The sequence below is a fragment of the Spinacia oleracea genome, chromosome 6 (genome assembly GCF_020520425.1).
Source record: "Spinacia oleracea cultivar Varoflay chromosome 6, BTI_SOV_V1, whole genome shotgun sequence".
Taxonomy (NCBI): domain Eukaryota; kingdom Viridiplantae; phylum Streptophyta; class Magnoliopsida; order Caryophyllales; family Amaranthaceae; genus Spinacia; species Spinacia oleracea.
The window spans coordinates 6,101,942-6,124,706 of NC_079492.1; the positions used below are offsets into that span (position 1 = coordinate 6,101,942).

The following is a 22,765-nucleotide window of genomic DNA, read 5'->3' on the forward strand; positions in this document are numbered from 1 at the left end:
TCGGAAATGAATTCCGGATTCGGGAATTTAATCGGAAGCGTATCGTACGAATTAGCATCGGACGAGGCCCGCTAGACGAAGGCCCAGCACGAAGCCAGGCCATCGCCCAGCGAGCCAACACGCACCATCGCGTGCCTAGCCTCGACCAGGCCCAGCGCAAGGCCAGGCCCAGCCAAGGCTTGGGGCGCGCGCGCGAGAGCACAACAGCAGTGGGCCGAGCGCTGTGCGCCTAGCGTGGGCCGCAAGGCTTGCGCGGGTGTACGGTGCTCGTGCAATGCTTGTGCGGGAATCCTAAAGCAATCGGGATTCGAAATATGATTAAATCCTAAAACTATTAGATAATGATTATTTAATTAGAGTCCTAGTAGGATTATAATTAAATAAATTAGTATCCTAATAGGATTCCAAATCCTTTTCCATAACTCTATAAATAGGTGCCTAGGGTCACATATTTATAGAGAGAATTCAAGTATTCAAAGTGAGTTTTTGAGAGCAAAATTCAATTACACAATTGCCTATAAAAGTGCCGAAAATAATAGTACCTTAAGGGCGATTCTAGTTGGTCAATCTTAAGGCGGATCCGGACGTGCTGTGGACTATCTACGGAGGGACGACACTTGGAGTCCTAAAGACTTGTTCTTGTTCGGTTCGGGCGCAGCTAGGGAAGGCACGCAACAAAGAGTATGCATCTAAACTATGCTAAATGATTATGTGTAAATAATATGTTTTCCTGGCTATATGGTTTTTCCGCATGATTTATGAATTGTCATATGTATCATAACCTAACAATATTTGCTTTCTCTACTGACGAAATGCCAGGGATTGACCCCAGCGTCATGGTCCATAGATTGAATGTTAACAGGGAAATCAGACCAGTAAAGCAAAAGAAAAGAACTTTTTCGGCAGAGAAAAATGTAGCTATTCAGGAAGAGATCAACAAATTGCTACCAGCCAAGTTCATAGAGGAGTGATTACCCAGAATGGTTGGCTAACGTTGTGATGGTAAAGAAAGCAAATGGTCAGTGGAGGATGTGTGTAGACTTTACAGACCTAAATAGGGCCTGCCCGAAGGATTGTTACCCACTGCCCAGGATAGATCAGCTGGTAGATTCCACCAGTGGACATGCCCGACTGAGTTTCATGGACGCCTTTTCAGGTTACCACCACATCAGTTTGCTAGAGTCGGACCGGAAAAAAGCCGCCTTCATTACAGACGCGGGAGTTTACAACTACAAGGCTATGCCGTTTGGTCTGAAAAATGCAGGGGCCACATACCAGAAGCTGGTAGACAAAATATTTGCAGGGCAAAAAGGTCGAAACGTGGAGGTGTATGTAGATGACTCTATAGTCAAGAGCAAAAAGGAAGCTGATCACGTTGAAGATCTGAGAGAAACCTTTGCAACACTGAGGCAATTTGGTATGAAGTTAAACCCAAAAAAGTGCGTATTTGGCGTGAAGTCCGGAAATTTTTTGGGTTTCCTGGTCAGTGAAAGAGGAATTGATGCCAACCCAGAGAAAGTAGAAGCCATACTCAACCTACCAGAGCCTAAAAGCATACGAGACATCCAGAGGTTGACTGGAAAAATGGCAGCACTCACCAGGTTCATCAGCAAATCCGCGGACAAGTCCCTTCCCTTTTTCCAGGTGTTAAAGGGAAATAAAACGTTTAAATGGGGAGAAGAACAAGAGAAAGCATTCAAGGAGGTAAAGAACCATTTGAAAAGCCTCCCAACTATAGCCAGACCAGAAGTGGGGGACATATTGCAGCTATACATCTCTGCTTCCAAGAAAACTGTAGCAGCAGCTCTGGTAGTTGAAAAAGATAAGATCCAGCAGCCAGTCTACTTTGTCAGCCACATCCTTAACCCTGCAGAACAGAGGTACCCCATGATTGAAAAAATGGCTTTTGCCATCATGATAGCTACCAGGAAATTGAAACCGTACTTTGATGCACATAAAGTGCAAGTGTTAACCAATCAACCTTTAGAGAAGTCATTGCAAAGGTTAGATATTTCTGGTAGACTCCTGAAATGGGCAGTGGAACTCTCAGAATATGACATCGAGTACAAACCCAGAACCGCCATAAAAGCACAGGCACTGGCAGATTTTATAGCAGAGGCCTCGTACGAAGAGGAGGAAGAGCCATTGGGGACCTGGCAGATCTCGGTAGACGGCTCCGCTGCGGTCACAGGGTCGGGTGCAGGTATCATAATGGTCTCAGCAGAAGGCAACATTTTCGAATATGCCATAAAATTTAAATTCAAAGCTTCAAATAATGAAGCAGAGTATGAGGCAGCAATCGCAGGAATCCATATGTGCAAAGCAGCAGATGCTAAGAAAATAGTGCTCAAAACCGATTCACAGCTGGTAGCCAGTCAATATAGAGGTGAATATGAAGCCAGAGAACCATCTATGCAGAGATATTTGGCCTTGATGAAAGAAGCAGTAGCCCAGCTAGAAAGCTTTGAGATTCAACTGGTCCCCAGGGCAGAGAACAATCAAGCAGATGCCTTATCAAAATTAGCAAGTTCGACGTTACAGGACTTGGAAAGAACAGTGATGGCGGAGGTCCAGGAAGAAAAGAGCATTGACAAAAAGCCTGCAGTTAACTTCATAGACACTGAGCCACAGTGGTATGACAGTATAGTTTCATACAAGCTGGGAAGGGGCCTTCCCACAGCAGAGCAAGAGCAGAAAAAAGTAAAACGAAACGAGCATTGGTTCGTCATTACCAGGGTAAACTGTACAAGAAATCCTTTTCCTTGCCTCTGCTGAGATGTGTATCAACAGAGGAGTCGCAACGAGTCATTGAGGAAATACATGAGGGAATATGTGGAAATCACATAGGTGGCAGGACGTTAGCCTTGAAAGCTCTCAGAGCAGGATACTATTGGCCAACCATGGTAAGTGATTCTCAAGCATATGTTAAAAAGTGCGACAAGTGCCAGAAATTCGCCCCAGTGATCAACCAGCCTTCTAATGACTTACAGCCAATCATCAACCCTATACCATTAGCCCAGTGGGGAATGGATATTCTGGGACCATTCACAGCAGCAAGTGGAGGAAGAAAATTTCTGATAGTGGCAGTTGACTATTTTACTAAATGGATTGAGGCAGAGCCCACTAAAAGCATAACAGCCAAGCGGATGAAGGACTTCATCTGGAAGAACATTGTGAAAAGGTTCGGCATCCCAGAAAGTTTAGTCTTCGATCATGGAACACAGTTCGACTGCACTCCTATAAAGGATTACTGTGATGAACTAAGAGTAAAATTCGCATACGCATCTGTATGCCATCCCCAGAGCAATGGTCAGGCGGAGGCAACAAATAAACAAATCCTGGGAGCGCTGCGAAAGAAGGTAGAAGACTTTAAGGGTGCGTGGGCCGACCTCATCCCAGAGATCTTGTGGTCTAACAGGACCACTGAAAAAGAAGCAACAGGGGAAAGTCCTTAAAAACTAGCTTTTGGGGCCGAGGCGGTCCTGTCTGTCGAAGTGGGTCTACCTAGCTTTAGAGTGCAGTACTACGAGGAAGGCACTAATGAGCAGCGTATGAGGGAAGCATTAGATCTCTTACCAGAGGTCAGGCTGCAAGCAAAGCTCAGGTTGGCAGCGAACAAAGAGAAAATGAGCAGGGCATATAACAAGAGGGTAAAGCACAGACCTATGCAAGTGGGGGACCTGGTCCTCAGAAGAACAGCTGCCACTGGAAAGGGAAAGGCAGAAGGAAAATTCACTGCCAACTGGGAAGGACCCTACCAGATCACAAAAGAAGTAGCCCCAGGCTCGTACCATTTAATGACGATGGAAGGAAGAGAATTGAAGAACAGCTGGAATGCCAACATGCTAAAGAAATACTATGTATAGACACAAAAGATTAATACTATAACAAGGCAATAGAAGCCAGAGTAGTTCTTTAGTTTTGTAATTTTCCACATTTGCAAGCATAGTAAAAATTGGCCCAGCTACCTTCGATAAAAAGAAAACGCGTCAAGTCTCTTAGAAAGGTAAAAGGTAAGTAGCCAAAACTCGTACAGAGAAAAACGCTATCCACAAATAACTTGGTCTGATCAGCCAAGCTATTGGGTGAGTTTTTCTCAACGAGAATTAGGTGAAATCACTCCTCGAGTTTTGCTCTGGCCAAAGCTAGAGCAATTCAATGATGCGCAGCCTAAAAAAGGGTAAGAGTAAACAAAGTGTGAAATCACCCCTCGAGTTTTGCTCTGGCCAAAGCCAGAGCAATTCAATGATGCGCAGCCCAAAAAGGGTAAGAATAGACAAAGTGTGAAGTCACTCCTTTAGTATTGCTCTGGCCAAAGCTAGAGCAATTCAATGATACGCAGCCCAAAAAAGGGTAAGAATAAACAGGGTGTGAAGTCACTCCTCGAGTTTTGCTCTGGCCAAAGCCAGAGCAATTCAATGATGCGCAGCCCAAAAAGGGTAAGAATAAACAAAGTATGAAGTTACTCTTTGAACGCAGCATCAGAATAATCAAAGTATGAAAGCACTACAACCCTTGGAAGAGGGAAAAGAGCATAGCAATCACTTAGGCAACAAATTAAAAAAAAAAAAAAGAGCACGAGGTAAATAGGACCATAATAAAGCAACGGTATAACCAAAACAAAAACATCAAATTAGCGGGCAACAAAACTGGCGGCTATACCTCAAAAACTTATACAAAGTACAGCCTGGTAAAATGGCCATGGTTGACCAAATCAAAACATAACAAAAAAAAAATATATTCTTCAAAACACAAGTTTACTCTCCACACAGGGAGGACAAAATAATCAAAGTTGCAATTAACTACGCATTAGCTGAGGTAGTACAAGAAGAACATGGGGACAGCCGCCTGTGCCATTATTGTTCTACGTTACCTTCGGTGTCTGACAAGGGCATATCCCCAGGATGAACATTCTCAACACAATGGTCAGGCACCCCGTCATCTTCTGGCACTGGGTTGCCTGCAGCCAGAGATGCCTGCTCAGCTTCCCTCTTCTTCTTCAGCAGCTCAACATGGAGACCGGACAGCCAGTCAGTTTCAATCAACGACCAATCCAGATCAGGATGTCTCTCCTGCACTATTAACGAAGCTGCCTTCCAGCCACCATCATAACTCTGGGTACGCAGAGCATACTGCTCGTCAGAACGACGAAAGTCACGAACAGCAGCAGCAACTTGATCTTCGATCGAATTTTGCAAAAGGGCTGTTTCATTATCGTGCGCCTGCTCAGTAGCAAGAAAATCTTGTTGAAGAGATTCAGCCTTTTGCCGTTCTGAGACCAGATCAATTTGGCACTGTGTAAGGTCATTTTGGAGCCGCTCACGCTCGTCAGTCACAATCTTTAGCTGATCATTGGAAGAGGTCAGACAGGTGGAGGACACTTCCAACTCAGCAGTTAAGTCTTCGATCCTTTTCTTTTGAGCCTCCGTGTGAGCCGCATTAGCCGCCAATCGCCTCTGATAGACAATGAACACCTCTGCCAGCTCACGCACAGCATTGCCACACTGTATAAAAAAAAAAAAAAAAAAAAAAGAGAGATAAACAAACATATCAAGGGAAGGAGAAATCACCAGGCATAATGAAGAAAAAGCTAAGTATACCTCCATAACCTTCTGGCATGCATTTGCCCCAGGAGCATACAAGCGCTCCCTGGGCAAATCACGAGGCAGTTGCAAGCCTCGCAACATCCGCAGGGCAAGCATACCTCCTTTCTCGGGGTAGTTCCCATACAGAGTTTCTGATTCCGAAACATCCCAGCGCGGAGCAAAGGTACGGTCAGAGGCAGAGGGACTAGCAAAGATCGAAGCCAGCTCAGAGTCAACATGAGGGCGGATATCAAGATACTCATTCTCAAGGAACTCCCCATGCCGACCACTGATATGCAGATCAAGATCATCCGCCAAGGGATCAGTATCACGAAGCTCTTGCTCTATAAACTGCCTGAGCGAACTCCTAGAGGTATTGCTGCGATTAGGATCTACCACAGAAGGAGGAGGCCGAGGCAACTCGCCTTCTTCTTCCTCAATCCTGGGCTGCTTCCCAGGGCGCTGGACAAAGGTATCTTCAGCTTCGATATCCACTGGTTCAGACGTAGAGCCAGAGCGACCAGGCTGATCACATACCTCATTAGCTACCTCCCCAAAATCCTGCTCAACATCTCCCGTCGGAACCTCGAGCTCTGCATCGAAATCAGCTCGGCTACGGCGAGAACCAGACAAAGCACCTCGAGCAGAAGCTCCGCGGGAAGTCTGTACTCGGCGAACAGGGGTACCAGCCAGACCAGTAGGGGCAGAAGAAGCAACCCTAGATACCCTGGGTACAGAGCCCGAAGCCCCACCCCGACCAGAACGACGGGTCGAGCTTCTCCGGCTACCTTCTATTTGGTCAGCCAGAATTTGATATCCATCCGCGGCAGGATCGGGGGGAGCAGCGCAGATAAAAGAACCGTCAGCCTTAACACCCAGTTATTCAAGGTCCAAAAATCGACGACCTAAAGACATAAGCAACACAAAACAATAGAGTGTAAAACAAAAAAGAAAAAGAAGAAAAGAAGAGAAAAGAGAAAAAAGATAGCAGAGCCAGACCTTGAGGATGGGTAGAACAGAGGAACATTGCGGAAAGCACATCGTTCCGCAAAATATAACTCGAATGGGGAAGCCACACCTTGGGCAACCGACCAACCTCTTTCCCAGAGGCATTAAACTTAGGCTCAGAAGAAAAATGTTCAAATGTCCTCTCTTCCAGAGCAGCACCTTCTAAAATTTCCACTCCCTCTAACCGGGTCCGTGGCCGGACAAATCCTCGGGCAACAGGAAAATCAGCAGGGACAGAAAGCCAGTAGAACCTATCCTTCCACTCTTTTTGCCCAGTGGGCATGCCATGACAGGTCAGCCTCCCACGATTGCAGTAAATGGAAAACCAACCTATCTTGCTGCCAGTACCGCTATTACGCAGATGGTGTACACGCTTACACAGGGAAATGGTCTCAGGAAAGCCCAAAAATCGACAGACCCAGATGTAGCTGATCAGAGTCCTTATAGCAAAAGGATGAAGTTGGGCCAGACAGACATTAAAAGCCCGAAGAATCTTCACTAAAGTAGGATCCAGAGGAAAACGCAAGCCGAAATCCAGACTATAGGCATAGACGCCTATACATCCTTCAGGGGGATGGGTAATCCGAGCATCATCAGCAGGCACTATGAGCTGGTAACCATCAGGCAGGCCATAAAAATCTTTCCCAACAGCAGCGTGGTTTTCTTTCCGAGCATCGTCGGTCCATTTAACATTCAGCTTAGCGTTTAACGGACCGAAGGCAACCGCCTCAGATAAAAACGGCGAAAGGTCTCCAGCAACGACGTCCTCTTCCACATAATTAGGAAAAGGCCTTAACTCATTGATCTGGGCCAGAATCTCCCCACCATCATCTTGCTCATCCACAGAAATGGTAACATGCTCTGCCATCATAGAGCGAAAAATGGATTCTCGGCGTCTGTAAACACACAAAGACAGTTCAGACTCATTAGCCCCAGCAAGTTGCTCAAAATCGACGTCTAGCCAGGCCTTTTCAGACAGAGGCTGAACATCAAGCCCTGGAGGGGCATTAGACGGCGGATTTATCCTAATTATCCGAGAAAGATAGTCATGGCGCATTTCCCTAAGGGTCTGGCGAAAAAAGAGGGTGATAGGTCAGCTGTGGAGGTGGTACACCCAGGGCCACCTGTATCTGGGGAAGGAGATTTTTCCCCAGGAGACTCATCATCGGAGGAAATAGGAATTACAGCAGGCACAGAACGAGACAAAACGTCATGCATAGACTTAGTTCTGTGCTCAGCAAAGGCTTGGGTCTCCTCATCAGAAGATAAAGAGACAGAAGAGGGAGAGGAAGTAACATAAGAGGCAGAGGAAACGCTTTTTGCTTCCGAACTACTAGGATTTTGACTATCAGACGCATCAGACATAGTGAACTGAAAGCCATAAGAAAAAGGAAAAAGAGTACCAAGGTAAATAACACTTAAAAAAAAAAAAAAACAGAAAAAAAAAAAAACAATGGCGGAAACTCAACTACTCAACAATAGCGAAAAACCAGAAATTGAAACCAAAAACCTTCAGAAACGCAAAATTCAAGCAAGTAACAAACGAAAATGGCAAAAAAAACTCGAAAAAACACCGAAAGATAGCAACTTACCGGAAAAAGAAGATGGGGATAGAATCAAAAAGAACACAGCAACTGAAACCCTCCCTTCGCGAAACAGCAAACAGAAACTGGAAGAACGAACAAGCACCAAAAGCACTAGTAATCAACCGAAAAAGCGATGAGAAACACGAAAATGAACAAAAGATCGAATTTTGGGAAAGATTTTTGCAGATTAGTAGGCAACAAAAGGTGAGAGTACTCAAATACTTTCTTCAGAAACGCCAAGGAGAGAGAAGGTAAGAAACGAAGATGAAGAACGGAGAAAGAAATTACCTTTTTAAAGCCAAAGGGGAACGGCTGAGATTTAAGCAACGATACAGTTACACACGCAGGATGAAGGACACGTGTAAACCCCAATTCGACCAAATTCAAACACAAGGAAAGACGGCCCAGATTCAACGACGATTCCAATTGACCCTTCAGATAGACAACGCGTGGCACAAAGAGATGACGGTTAAAATCCCCAAGGATTTCTTACCATTTCACCCTCAAGAAAAGCCCGCCCAAATCCCGCACCTGAAAAAAAAAAAAAAAAAAAAAAAGAAGCAGACCTAATTCGAAGAATTAGGATCTACTCTTGAGGGACTGGTGATAAGAAGGTATATAACCAGAGCAAGAACGAAAAATGGATAAAACAAGCATCACAGCCCTGAGGAGGCCAGGCCAAGAATAGAAGAGCAGACCTAATTCGAAGAATTAAGATCTACTCTTGAGGGACTAGTTGTACGGGGTCATATCCAGCAAGGACAGAACACTAGTGGCAGAGCAAACTCTGACACCCAGGACACACCTAAGTCAAAGAAAGACTCCGAGCTCTAAACCAAGCATATACGACCCAGGCAGATCAAACCTCCCAGATCACGTATAGGACACAGAGCATAGCTCGACAAAGCTGCATCAGTCCAAGAAAGGACCTGCAGGCTAAACGACAACGACAAGGAATAAAGTACATCACCGTCATACACGTGGCAGCATCCGAGTAGGCCAAAGTACAGAATAGTACGCCTATAAATAGCACCCACATCACTCGTGATGGGACACATTCTTACACACGGTACTTGCTCCACCTTCTCTCTATATTCCCTCTCTAAAGACTTCTTATCTATTTGCTGACTTAGGCATCGGAGGGGGTTTCCTCGGTTAAACCCCCGAGGTTAGCTCACGTTTGCTCTGCTTGACAGGGCCAAGGTGCTTCGGAACATCCTCCCAGTTCCATACTCGGAACAACTGCAATATATGTATATAGAATAAACAAAGCAAAGACAAGAAATTATACTTGATAAATACAACATGTAAACTATAGGAAAATAAATAAGGAATAACCTGCTGAGCTCTAATTTTTCCTTGTAACACCATAAAACACTTGGTCGAGCTTTAACAACAGACTTGCTTAGCATGTAATGAAGATTTACAATCTACAAGAAATACCAACGACGAGGATGAGAACAAACTCAGAATATTGAAACAATCTAGTTCAATGTTGCCTAATTCGCTAATCCCACATGAACCACGAGTCCAAGACCCATGGTTGGAATCCATTTTGTGTACCACCACTTAAGTAGACTGGTCTAGTTAAACTGAACACACACAAATCCTACCACCACTTAAGTACACTGGTCTAGTTAAATTGAACAAACACGCTACACAGGCTTGAGAATTCACCTGATCCCGGGACTTGTCGCCAATAATAACAAACATGGAGCGATGCCCAGCTTTAACTCCATGTTCAATCAAAGTCCTGATGCGATCATCTACCTTCTTCCTCATAGTTTACTACACCTGACACAAATTACATATAATGAATCACCAATTACATCACAATTATACAATGCATACAACATACATACCATGGTAGTACATTATAAAAACAATAATACGTTATAATAACCCTAATACAGATTGTTTCGGGGTTGAAACGATGGTAGGAACGTCCTTGATATCTTGAGTTCCGGTCTCGTACGGTGCCTGCAAGATGAACTCCGGGCCAGGGAGGGTTCCCGAGGCGGAGCCTCCGACGCTCAAGTCAGTACAATTGATGTATAAAATGAGGTGTTTAGGGGAGAGAGAGAGTAGGATGGCTTCTCTAGGGTTAGAGAATATGACCTCTTTTACCTTGCCCTTTGAGGGGTATATATAGTGCCTTGTTGGGCCTTTGAGGCCTTGTAAGTGATATTGGGCTTGAGTGGGTTTTGTTGGCTTTTGGGTTAAAATGGTGGGCCCATTTTAACACCCCAACAAATGCCCCCCAGACCCAATTCTATTTGAAAAATGGGTTGGGTTTTGATTTTGATCATTTGGCAGTGAAAGTTAATTTCAGCTCGGAATTTTAACCTCGGCTCGGATTGTAACATCGGTTCGAGTTGTAATCTTGGCTCGGTTTTTAACCTCGGCTCGGATTGTAACATCGGTTCGAGTTGTAATCTCGGCTCGGATTTTACCTTCGGAATTTACCTTCGGATCGGTTTTGTCCATGTTTCTTCAAATCCGTAGATTTTGCTAAGAGACTCGTCTTGCTTTGAGTTCTTCAAATCCGTAGATTTTGCTAAGAGACTCGGTAGCTTTTGGACCTTTAAGGTCTGTAGATTTGTTTAGAGTCTGCTTTTGAGCTCTTCAGATCCGTGGATCTGTTAAGAGGCTGCTTTTGAGCTCTTTAAAGTGTTGGACATGTTTAGAGTCTGCTTCTGAGCTCTTCAGATCCGTGGATCTGTTAAGAGTCTACTTTTGAGCTCTTTAACGTCTACTTCCGTTCTTCCGAGTTCTTGTGGTTCGGAAACCTGGGCAAGAAATCGCAAGTCTCTCTTAGTTATGAGTTTTGGGGATCCGTGGATCTGAGCCGAACTCTTTATAACTGTCTTCGAGAGACTTTGTTGCGAACGAAATTTTCCAAGACTTACTCCAAGTTATGGTGACCCGGAGATCGCTCCATAACTTGCTTGTTTATCCGAGGGACTTGCTTGGTTTCTGTTCTTCCGATTTCTTGTGGTTCGGAAATCTGGGCAAGAAATCGCTAGTCTGACTCTTAGTTATGACTTTGGCGATCCATGGATCTGAGCCGAAGTTTTATAACTTGATTTGAGCGACTTTTGTTGCGAACAGAATTTTCCAAAACTTGCTCCAAGTTATGGTGACCCGGAGATCGCTCCATAACTTGCTTGTTTATCCAAGTTTCTTGTGATCCGTAGATCTGCTAAGGGACTTGCTTGGTTTCTGTTCTTCCGATTTCTTGTGGTTCGAAAACCTGGGCAAGAAATCGCTAGTCTGACTCTTAGTTATGACTTTGGCGATCCATGGATCTGAGCCGAAGTTTTATAACTTGATTTGAGCGACTTTTATTGCGAACAGAATTTTCCAAGACTTGCTCCAAGTTGTGGTGACCCGGAGATCGCTCCATAACTTGCTCCCTCCAAGTTCTTCAAATCCGAGGATCTGGGCAAGAGTTTGCTGAATATCCGAGCGGATGAAACTTGGTTAGGTGAGATGCTCTATCACAAAAAGGGAATTTTAACATTAGTCTTTGTTCATTTTGCTGTTATGAAGTTGACTTGCAATTTCGATAGTGTGATACATCAACAGATAAGTAATATGAGTATATGTAGTTTGCACTGTTTGACATATGTTCATGAAACTTGATTTCGTTTTTAAAAGAAATACATATTCTCATCATGCCCCCCACTCATGAGTTGAGTTTTGGTTGACTTATGAGTAGTATTGGATAAGGTAAGTATAATGTAGTTGTGCTAAGATGACCATTTGATGGAATACTATCTTAAAAATGCACAAAGTTTGTCATTACTCGATTGTTTAACCAACTATGAGCTTTACTCGTCTTGTTGGTAACTCAAGTGAATATTATAATGTATGTATGTTTGACTACTATACTTTACCATTATGCAAAAAGGTGTGAGACGAGGCTACACAATTTTGATTCTACATTTAGCGTACTTGTGTGTTGTAAAACATGAATTTATAATTCGTTTTGAACATGATGAACCATTTGAGGTATATGCTCTTGCAAAATGACTTATTGTTAGACAATGTCTGTCAAATTAAGTCTCTAAGAATATTTTGCATTTTTATCAAATTAATCAAGTCAAGTAAATTGTATGCTGACAAAATATAAAGTACAAAGCTTAAATAAATAAATAAATGACTTAGCTTTGGGGTGACTGCAAGGTGGGTTATATTAACTGGATGTTTGAGCTCCGAGGACTAGGACAAAGCATCCGGGGTCCTGGAATTAGTTGAACTTGTGCTCTGCTCGATCCATTTTTTTTACCCAATTTATCTCCAACTTCATATTACTAAGCTTGGTAAAGATGATTGATGTTGTTGTTTCAGCTATGAGCTTCAGCAAGAACCTTGGGAGGTGGCTATGCTCAGCCTTAAGCTCCACCAATGGGCTTCGGGAGATGCTTGGTTAGGTCTTCGGGAGCGATGCAGACTTTCGGGAAGAAGCTTTTAGCTGCTCCGAAGGTTTTCGGGAGCGAAGTGCTCGACTCCGATGTTGGAGGTGTAAGTCACTCTGTTTGTCAGCAATTTGTTTTGCTTTATTTGATGCTTGATTTGTATTGGCATCATTATCAAATAAGACTAGGATGTTGATATTAGTGATTTGGTAACTTGGCAGTTGGCAACAAGCTTGAATGCTTGATCACCACCTAGTAAGTTGCAGAGCTCCAACTTGGAGAGCTTTATGGATCATTTGAAACATTGCCCATGCTGACCTCGGTGCTGCTCGGAAGCTTCGGCACTAAGCTCGGCTCGGGAGCTGGTAAGCTCGGGAGATGAACTGGGAAAATCTGGCTATGGAGGCTGCTTTGGATCTTAGATTCGTATCTTAGCTTTCGTGATGAGCTTTGGCTATGGAGGCTGCTCGGAACTACTTTGTTCTACTCCGGGAGATCAATTATAACCACTCACTGAAGAATGGTAGCATGAATGCGAATCTGACTTCATTGAAGCATTTTTGTTAGGTTATGATACATATGACAATTCACAAATCATGCGGAAAAACCATAAAGCCAGGAAAGCATATTATTTACACATAATCATTTAGCATAGAATAGATGCATACATGTTGTAGCGTGCCTTCCCTAGCTGCGCCCGAACCGAACAAGAACAAGTATTTAGGACTGCAAATGTCGTCCCTCCGTAGATAGTCCACAGTACGTCCGGATCCGCCTCAAGTTAGACCAACTAGAATCGCCCTTAAGGTTACTAGGAATTTCGGTTATGTGTTTGCAAGTGTATGGTTGATTTTTCTTTCAAAAACTTACCCTTTGAATACTTCAATCGTACCTGCAAATAATGACCCTAGGCCCTTATTTATAGAGGTATGGAAAAGGAACTGGAATCCTATTAGGATACTAATTAGTTAAACTAGAATCCTAGTAGGACTCTAACTAATTAATTTTATCCTTTTAGGATTAGGAATTTAATCATCAAACAAATCCTATACAATTTAGGTTTCGTATGTGAACACAAATTCTACACGAGCATGACCCACGAGCGTGCAGGCCATGCCCGCGCACAGCCCACACGGCCGCTCGGCCCACGCGAGCCGCAAGCCCACGCGAGCAGCAGCACAGCTCGCAGCCCATTGCTGCGCGCGCTGCCATGGCCTGCTGGGCCTGGCCTGCTGGGCCTGGCCTTGCGCTGGGCCTGGCATGGCCTTGGCTGTTCGTGTGGCGCGCTTGGCTTGCTGGGCGATGGCCTGGCTTCGTGCTGGGCCCTCGTCCGGCAGGCCTCGTCCGATGCTTATTCGTACGATACGCTTCCGATTAAATTCCCGGTTCCGGAATTCATTTCCGATACGAACAATATTTAATATTTCCGATTCCGAAATTAATTTCCGTTTCGAACAAATATTTAATATTTCCGTTTCCGGAATTATTTTCCTATTCCGATAATATTTCCGATTCTGACAATATTTCCGTTTCCGGCAATATTTCCGATTCCGGCAATATTTCCATTTCCGATAATATTTTCCGATACGTACCATGTTTCCGTTTCCGGCAACATCTACGATTTGGATAATTATTATATTTCCGATACGATCCATATTTCCGTTTCGGGCAATATCATCGTTTCCGGAGTATTCATTTCTTGCTTGTGACGATCTCAGCTCCCACTGAAACCAAGATCCGTCGATTCCGAATATCCATAGATAGAGTATTTAATGCCATTAAATACTTGATCCGTTTACGTACTATTTGTGTGACCCTACGGGTTCAGTCAAGAGTAAGCTGTGGATTAATATCATTAATTCCACTTGAACCGAAGCGGCCTCTAGCTAGGCATTCAGCTCACTTGATCTCACTGAATTATTAACTTGTTAATTAATACTGAACCGCATTTATTAGACTTAACATAGAATGCATACTTGGACCAAGGGCATTATTTCCTTCAATTTTATCAAACACCTTGTGGGCACAACTGAATTGATGATGATGGAGTTGCCTTCGTGAGTTGTAGGAGCAGATTTGCTACTCAACTTGGCATGATATTTTCAAACACCTTGTGGGTACCAACTTGAGCTTTTCAAATTGCCTGACCTCGGTATACCTTGGTTCGGACCTCAGGAAGGCTCTGGTAGTTTCACCTTTGCAAGCTGGCCTCGATAGCTGATCGGGAGCTTCAGCACTGAGCTCGTCGGATCTTCCCGGTGGTCTAGTACATCTCTGGTTCGTATTGATAGAGACCGTATTATCCTCTTTGTGCATTCTACTGACATGGTTGATGCAACCTTTGAGCTCTGCCGACTGAACTTGGTAAGCTTTTCTACTTCGGGAAGTAGCTTTTAGCTGTTTTGAAGGTCTTCGGAGAGCAGCTACTTAGAGTTTTGGCTACTTTGAAGAATTTCCTTCAATCTGATGCACTGGGCTTCGGGAATTACCCTTGTGAAGTTGGCTTTGGGTTGCAGGAGCCATTGTTTGGTTCGGGAACTCTCGCCGGCTTCGCGAATCTAGCTTTTATCTACCTTGATGGTCCTCGGGACCCTGCTCGGTGATGACACTCATTCCATGCTCAGCCGTTTCGACTGTTGAGCCTCGTTCGAGCATTTTGAACTTTGTAATCATGTTGCTCCTTTGTAAGTTAGTAGCTGCTTTGCTAGTGAGCTCGGAGCTCGGGAATTTGCTGACCTCGGTTCTGAGCTTCGGCATTAAGGCATAGCTCTGAACTTCGCCTATGAGCCTCGGCATTGCTTACAAGGCTCTTGTCTTTTTGATACGGAATCACAACAGTAGACAAATTGATGATTTTGAGCTTCGGGAGCTTTGAGTTCGGACCTCGGCACAAACTTCAGGAGCCATGGAATTGCCTTGGGAAGCATTTCTACTTTAAGAGCCATCAGCCATGCTCTTCGGTACCCACTTCGGTGGTCAACTTCGGATTGGCTAACCTCGGACGGGCTGACTTCAGCTCCATATCGACCACTCAAGATGATGAGGTGAGATGCCAGGGCTTTGTAGTTTCATCAAGATGATGATGAGCTTTGTAATTTTATCAAGTAAAATAACTCCATTTTTCTTGCTTGTTGTATTTTGCCGACAGTTTGCACCATTTATTATCACTCAAATAAAGAGTAGAATAATCAAATAACAACGACAGTAAATAGGTGGACTTTGTTTGGCTAGGTGGTGAACCTCGTCAGTCGTGGCTGGGCTTCGGGAGCAGTTGCTCAATTTCGGCACTGACCTCAGGAATTTGAGCCTCTGAACTGAGTTTTGGTATTGCTTAGGAGCTTCGGTACTGCTCGGGAGCTTTGGCATTGAGCTTCGGCTCGGGAGCTTTGGCATTGACCTCGGTACTGAGTTTGGCCTTGGGAGCGCGGGCTCGAACCGTGGCTCCACCTTCAGACCGCTGAGTATTTACCTCGGCGTGTTGTTTGGACCTCGGGAAGCTCTTCGGGAGACTGATCTTCACCTTTGGCTAGTTTTTGAGGTATTTTTTCAAACACCTTGTGAGTGTTAACTGAAGTTGTAGGCATGAAGTTTCCTTTGCAGTAGCTTTCACGACCAAGTTGATCATTATGAACTCAACTAAAAGGTCTGCCAAACAACAGTGTATCAATGACAAACAACATAGATGTACTAGTTCTCTACCAAACCAAATTAGTTATGTTATAAGAAAGCATGATGATTTCATAAAATATCACATTAATGTATAAAGAAACTTAGCTTTGAGCTTGCAACCGGGCCATGGAAATGAGGTTTGTAATTCGCAGTTGTGGATTAACATACTCTCTGGTTATCCTCAGCATTGTGGTTCGGACCTTGGTCCACACCTTGGCACTGACAAGTAAAGCACTGACAACTTTTCAAAGCTCGGGAGATGAGCTTCGAGATTGCTGTGTTCGGTAGCTGCTATGCTCGGGCGATGTTCTCTTCGCAGTGAGCTTCAGTAATGAGCTTCGGGAGCTTCGATTCAGACCTTGGGAGGTCAGCTTGACACCATGCTTGGTAGCTATTGATTTTGCTTTATTTATGTTGGTTTTATATTATCATCACTATCCACCAAGACTAGGCGGCTGTGTTCGGCCCTGAGCACTGACCTTCGGTACTCATTTGAGTACGAAGTGAGAAATATGGACTAGATTGAGCTCGTGCTATCAGCTCGTGCTCACAGCAATATCAAGGCTCGGTTCACCTCGTGAAGTCCTGCCTCGGCCTTCGGGAAGCTATGGTGAACCTTGGAGGCCATCTTCGGGAGATTGTCATGACCTCGGCATTGAGCTCGGCTCTGAGCTAGAGAGCTGTTATGCACGGCAGTGAGCCTTTGTCACCTCGGGAAACTAGCCTCGACATTGAGCTTCGGCTATGAGCCTCGACATTGTCTTCGGCACTGAGCCCGGGAGCTTTGGCATTGCTCGGTAACCTGATAGGCGGTTTTTCAAATGACTTTAGTCTGGCATATGGCTTGAGGAAGATCCTTTACAAGGTCCAGAAAGTCAGTCGAGAAGTTGATAAGTAAGATTCACCTGTTTTCTACCAAACTAACAGACCAAATTTATTATGGTAGGATGAAGCACAACATCAAAATATAAAGTTAGGAGATTTAGCTTGGAGATCGCAAGTGACTGAATGAGCAATGCAGCTTCCCTTTTCATTTCTTTTTGCACTGAGCTTGGGGTTGCAAACAACTCTTATCAATGATCCTCAACTGCTGAACTTCATTTGGGCATTTTAACAAACACCTTGTGGGCATCAACTAGAGTTGCAATAATGGAGTTTCCTTTGCAAGATAATAGTAGCTGCTTTGCTACTTTGCTCGGCATACTCTCTTGCAATATGCTCTGCTTCGGGAGTTCGTTTTCGGCTCCGAAGGCGGAGATGTAGATTGCTCTGAGCTTCTGATTTTCCTTGGCAAATAAAAACAAGAAGCATAATTTAGCTTTGCTGCTACCAATTTAATCCAATTTTGAGGATATTGGATATTTTGCTCGGCAAGATGCCACCTCCAATCATTTATTAGCCTTTGAGTTGATCAAGCAAATGATGCTTGTTGTGCGTACTACTCGCCCATTAAGCCACAAAATACTATTTGTGAGTTAACTATTACAGGCATGAGCATTAATTTGCGGCTTTGGCCGATCTTAAAACTTCAGTTCCTTTTGAGATGCAGTACCCGAAATGGTAGATCTTGGCCAAACATATTGAGTTTTTCAACCCGTTTATGTAAACACCAGATAAGTTTACCATCACTACCCATTTTGATAACGTGAGTTTGTTGGCCAGCTATTTTGAATTTTTGGCCATTTCTTGTGGTAGAACACGTTAGTATGAAAATGTGGATTTTCATGGGTTATTGCTCTCGATCCCCACAGACGGCGCCAAATTGTTTCGGGGTTGAAACGATGGTAGGAACGTCCTTGATATCTTGAGTTCCGGTCTCGTACGGTGCCTGCTGTTAGGTTATGATACATATGACAATTCATAAATCATGCGGAAAAACCATAAAGCCAGGAAAACATATTATTTACACATAATCATTTAGCATAGTTTAGATGCATACTCTTTGTTGCGTGCCCTCCCTAGCTGCGCCCGAACCGAACAAGAACAAGTCTTTAGGACTCCAAGTGTCGTCCCTCCGTAGATAGTCCACAGCACGTCCGGATCCGCCTTAAGATTGACCAACTAGAATCGCCCTTAAGGTACTTAGAATTTTCGGCACTTTATAGGCAATTGTATGACTGAATTTTGCTCTCAAAAACTCACTTTGAATACTTGAATGCTCGATGTAAATATGTGACCCTAGGCACCTATTTATAGAGTTATGGAAAAGGATTTGGAATCCTATTAGGATACTAATTTATTTAATTATAATCCTACTAGGACTCTAATTAAATAAACTAAATCTTTTAGGATTAGATTTAATCATATGACAAATCCCGGTAGCTTTAGGATTCGAGTAGCACACAAACACACACGCACGCACAGCAGCCCACGAGGGGCGTCATGCGCGCGCGCGCAGCCCGCGAGCTCGCAGCCCACTGCCGCAAGCCCACACGCTGCCGTAGCCTTGGCGCGCGCTGGGCCTGCCTTGCGGTGGGCCTGGCGCAGCCTTGGCTAGTGCGTTTGTGGCGCGCTGGCTTGCTGGGCGATGGCCCGGCTTCGTGCTGGGCCTTCGTCTGGCAGGCCTCGTCCGATGCTAATTAGTACGATACGCTTCTGATTAATTTCCCGATTCCGGAATTCATTTCCGATACGAACAATATTCAATATTTCCGATTCCGGAATCAATTTCCGTTTCGAACAAATATTTAATATTTCCGTTTCCGGAATTATTTTCCGATTCCGATAATATTTCCGATTCTGACAATATTTCCGTTTCCGGCAATATTTCCGATTCCGGCAATATTTCCATTTCCGATAATATTTTCCGATACGTACCATGTTTCCGTTTCCGGCAACATCTACGACTTGGATAATATTTATATTTCCGATACGATCCATATTTCCGTTTCCGGCAATATCATCGTTTTCGGAGTATTCATTTCTTGCCTGTGATGATCTCAGCTCCCACTGAAACCAAGATCCGTCGATTCCGAATATCCATAGATGGAGTATTTAATGCCATTAAATACTTGATCCGTTTACGTACTATTTGTGTGACCCTACGGGTTCAGTCAAGAGTAAGCTGTGGATTAATATCATTAATTCCACTTGAACTGAAGCGGCCTCTAGCTAGGCATTCAGCTCACTTGATCTCACTGAATTATTAACTTGTTAATTAATACTGAACCGCATTTATTAGACTTAACATTGAATGCATACTTGGACCAAGGGCATTATTTCCTTCAGTCTCCCACTTGTCCTTAGGGACAAGTGTGCATTTCCTAATTCCTTTGTCGCTCGATGCTTGCTCTTGAACATAAGGTAAGATTTGTCATCCTTATTATGTCCAGAGGTGTTTCTCGGTTTCAGAGTTCAACTGATCAAATAAACAGATAATCATAGCCTATGATTCATCCGAGCACGGCCATGCATTTCACAGTTTCTAGCTCTCCGAGTGGCCTTGTACAACTTTTAAGCATCTCATCCCGATTTATGGGAGGACAATCCCAATCTTGCGATCTTGGGATTAGACTTGATTTGATAGGTGATTACCTGAGCGTTGCCTTTATAGCCTCCTTTTACGGTGCGACAGTTGGTCAACGTCAAAGCAACCAGTTCTCAAACAAGTAATCTCAAATCACTCAGGTATTGAGGATTTAGTGTCTAATAATTTTAATGAAATTTACTTATGACAGATTTTCATCTCTTACAGTAAAGTTTCATAGGTCTTGTCCGATACTAGTCTTCCCAAAGTAAGTATCTATGCAAATGATTATGACATTGCCATGTCCACATAGTTCAAGAAACAGAACTACTAGTCATCTTGCATTCTAGTCGTCTAACGTTTTCTATGCGTCCAATTTTATAGAAAACTCCGACTAGGGACCATTTTCAACCTTTGACATTCAAGTTCACTTGATAGACATTTCTTAGTCACAGGACTGGTCCTGACAGTCTATCTTGAATATATCGTCAAATTGAAGGGACTCATCATTTAATAAACCACAAATTAAATGGAAAAATGAATTCTTTTCATTTATTATGAATGATTAACCAATAATGTTTTACAAAGATTTAAACTCTAAAACTTTAAAACATTAAACAGGGTCATCAAAGCCATTCTCCAATATGCTTGATTCCCATAGCTGCAGTGTGCGAGTTGTGCTTCGCCTGCGGCAGAGGTTTAGTTAATGGATCTGATATGTTGTCATCAGTTCCGATTTTGTTTATCTCGACTTCTTTTCTTTCAACGAACTCTCGTAGAAGGTGAAATCTACGAAGTACATGCTTGACTCTCTGGTGGTGTCTAGGCTCCTTTGCCTGTGCAATAGCTCCGTTATTATCACAATACAGGGCTATTGGTCCTTTAATGGAGGGGACTACACCAAGTTCACCTATGAACTTCCTTAGCCATATAGCTTCCTTTGCTGCTTCATGTGCAGCAATGTACTCTGCTTCAGTTGTAGAATCCGCAATGGTGCTTTGCTTAGCACTTTTTCAGCTTACTGCACCCCCGTTGAGGCAGAAGACAAACCCAGACTGTGATCTGAAATCATCTTTGTCGGTTTGGAAACTTGCGTCCGTATAGCCTTTAACGATTACTTCATCATCTCCACCATAGACCAGGAAGTCATCTTTGTGCCTTTTCAGGTACTTCAGAATATTCTTGGCAGCAGTCCAATGCGCCTCTCCTGGGTCTGACTGGTATCTGCTCGTAGCAGTGAGTGTGTACGCAACATCCGGGCGTGTACATATCATAGCATACATCAATGATGCATATGGAATCCCATTCATTCGTCTACGCTCATCAAGTGTTTTTGGGCACTGATTCTTGCTTAGAGTCATTCCATGAGACATGGGTAGGTAGCCTCGCTTGGAGTCCGCCATCTTGAACCTATCAAGCACCTTATTGATATAAGTGCTTTGACTAAGTCCAATCATCCTTTTAGATCTATCTCTGTAAATCTTGATGCCCAATATGTACTGTGCTTCTCCTAGATCTTTCATCGAAAAACATTTCCCAAGCCAAATCTTGACAGAGTTCAACATAGGAATGTCATTTCCGATAAGTAATATGTCATCGACATATAATACTAGGAAAGCAATTTTGCTCCCACTGACCTTCTTGTATACACAAGATTCGTCTGCGTTCTTGATGAAACCAAAGTCACTGACTGCTTCATCAAAACGTATATTCCAGCTCCTGGATGCCTGCTTCAATCCGTAGATTGACTTCTTTAGCTTGCATACCTTTTTAGCATTCTTTGAATCCTCAAAACCTTCAGGCTGTGTCATAAACATAGTTTCTGTTAAAACCCCGTTTAAGAAAGCAGTTTTGACATCCATCTGCCATATTTCGTAATCGTAATATGCAGCGATTGCTAACATTATCCGAATAGACTTTAGCATTGCAACTGGTGAAAAGGTTTCATCGTAATCCACACCGTGGACTTGCCTGTAACCTTTTGCAACCAATCTAGCTTTGAAAACTTCAAGTTTCCCATCTTTGTCCTTTTTCAGTTTGAAAACCCATTTGCTTCCAATGGCTTGGTAGCCATCTGGCAAATCGACCAAATCCCATACTTGGTTTTCAGACATGGAGTCTAATTCAGATTGCATGGCTTCTTGCCATTGCTTGGAGCTAGGGCTCGTCATAGCTTGTTTGTAAGTCGCAGGTTCATCACTTTCAAGTAATAGAACGTCATAGCTCTCGTTCGTCAAAATACCTAAGTACCTTTCCGGTTGAGATCTATATCTTTGCGATCTACGCGGGGTAACATTTCTAGTTTGACCATGATTCTCACCAGATTCTTCTAAAGATCTCTGAGTTTCATCCTGAATGTCATCTTGAGCATTCTCTAGAGTTTGTTGTTCGACTCGAATTTCTTCGAGGTCTACTTTTCTCCCACTTGTCATTTTGGAAATGTGATCTTTCTCCAAAAAGACACCATCTCGAGCAACAAACACCTTGTTCTCAGATGTATTGTAGAAGTAATACCCCTTTGTTTCCTTTGGATAGCCCACAAGGATACATTTGTCAAATTTTGGATGAAGTTTGTCTGAAATCAATCGTTTGACGTATACTTCACATCCCCAAATCTTCAGAAAAGACACATTTGGAGGCTTTCCAAACCATAATTCATATGGAATCTTTTCGACAGCTTTAGACGGAGCTCTATTTATAGTGAGTGTAGCTGTATTTAGTGCATGTCCCCAAAATTCTAATGGAAGTTTGTCCTGACCCATCATTGACCTGACCATGTCTAGCAAGGTTCTGTTCCTCCGTTCCGACACACCGTTCCATTGTGGTGTTCCAGGAGGAGTCAATTCTGATAGAATTCCACATTCTTTCAGATGGTCATCAAATTCATAGCTCAGATATTCACCGCCTCTATCAGACCGCAGTGCCTTAATCTTCTTGCCTAATTGATTCTCTACTTCACTCTGAAATTCCTTGAATTTTTCAAAGGATTCAGACTTATGCTTCATTAGGTAGACATAACCATATCTACTG

At 43.6% G+C, this 22,765-nt stretch overlaps 1 protein-coding gene across 1 annotated transcript in view; it reads right to left on the reverse strand.

The window, feature by feature from the left end:
- LOC110778338 (RNA cytidine acetyltransferase 1-like) overlaps window positions 1-9,961 on the reverse strand; it is a 66,640-nt gene extending 56,679 nt beyond the window's left edge. The window contains exons 1-2 of the mRNA XM_056831858.1: window positions 9,857-9,961; window positions 9,518-9,609 (exon numbers count right to left, since the gene is read on the reverse strand). Of these exons, the coding sequence (XP_056687836.1) occupies window positions 9,518-9,609; window positions 9,857-9,961 (197 nt within the window). The remainder of the gene's footprint in view (window positions 1-9,517; window positions 9,610-9,856) is intronic.
- Window positions 9,962-22,765: the final 12,804 nt, after the last annotated feature.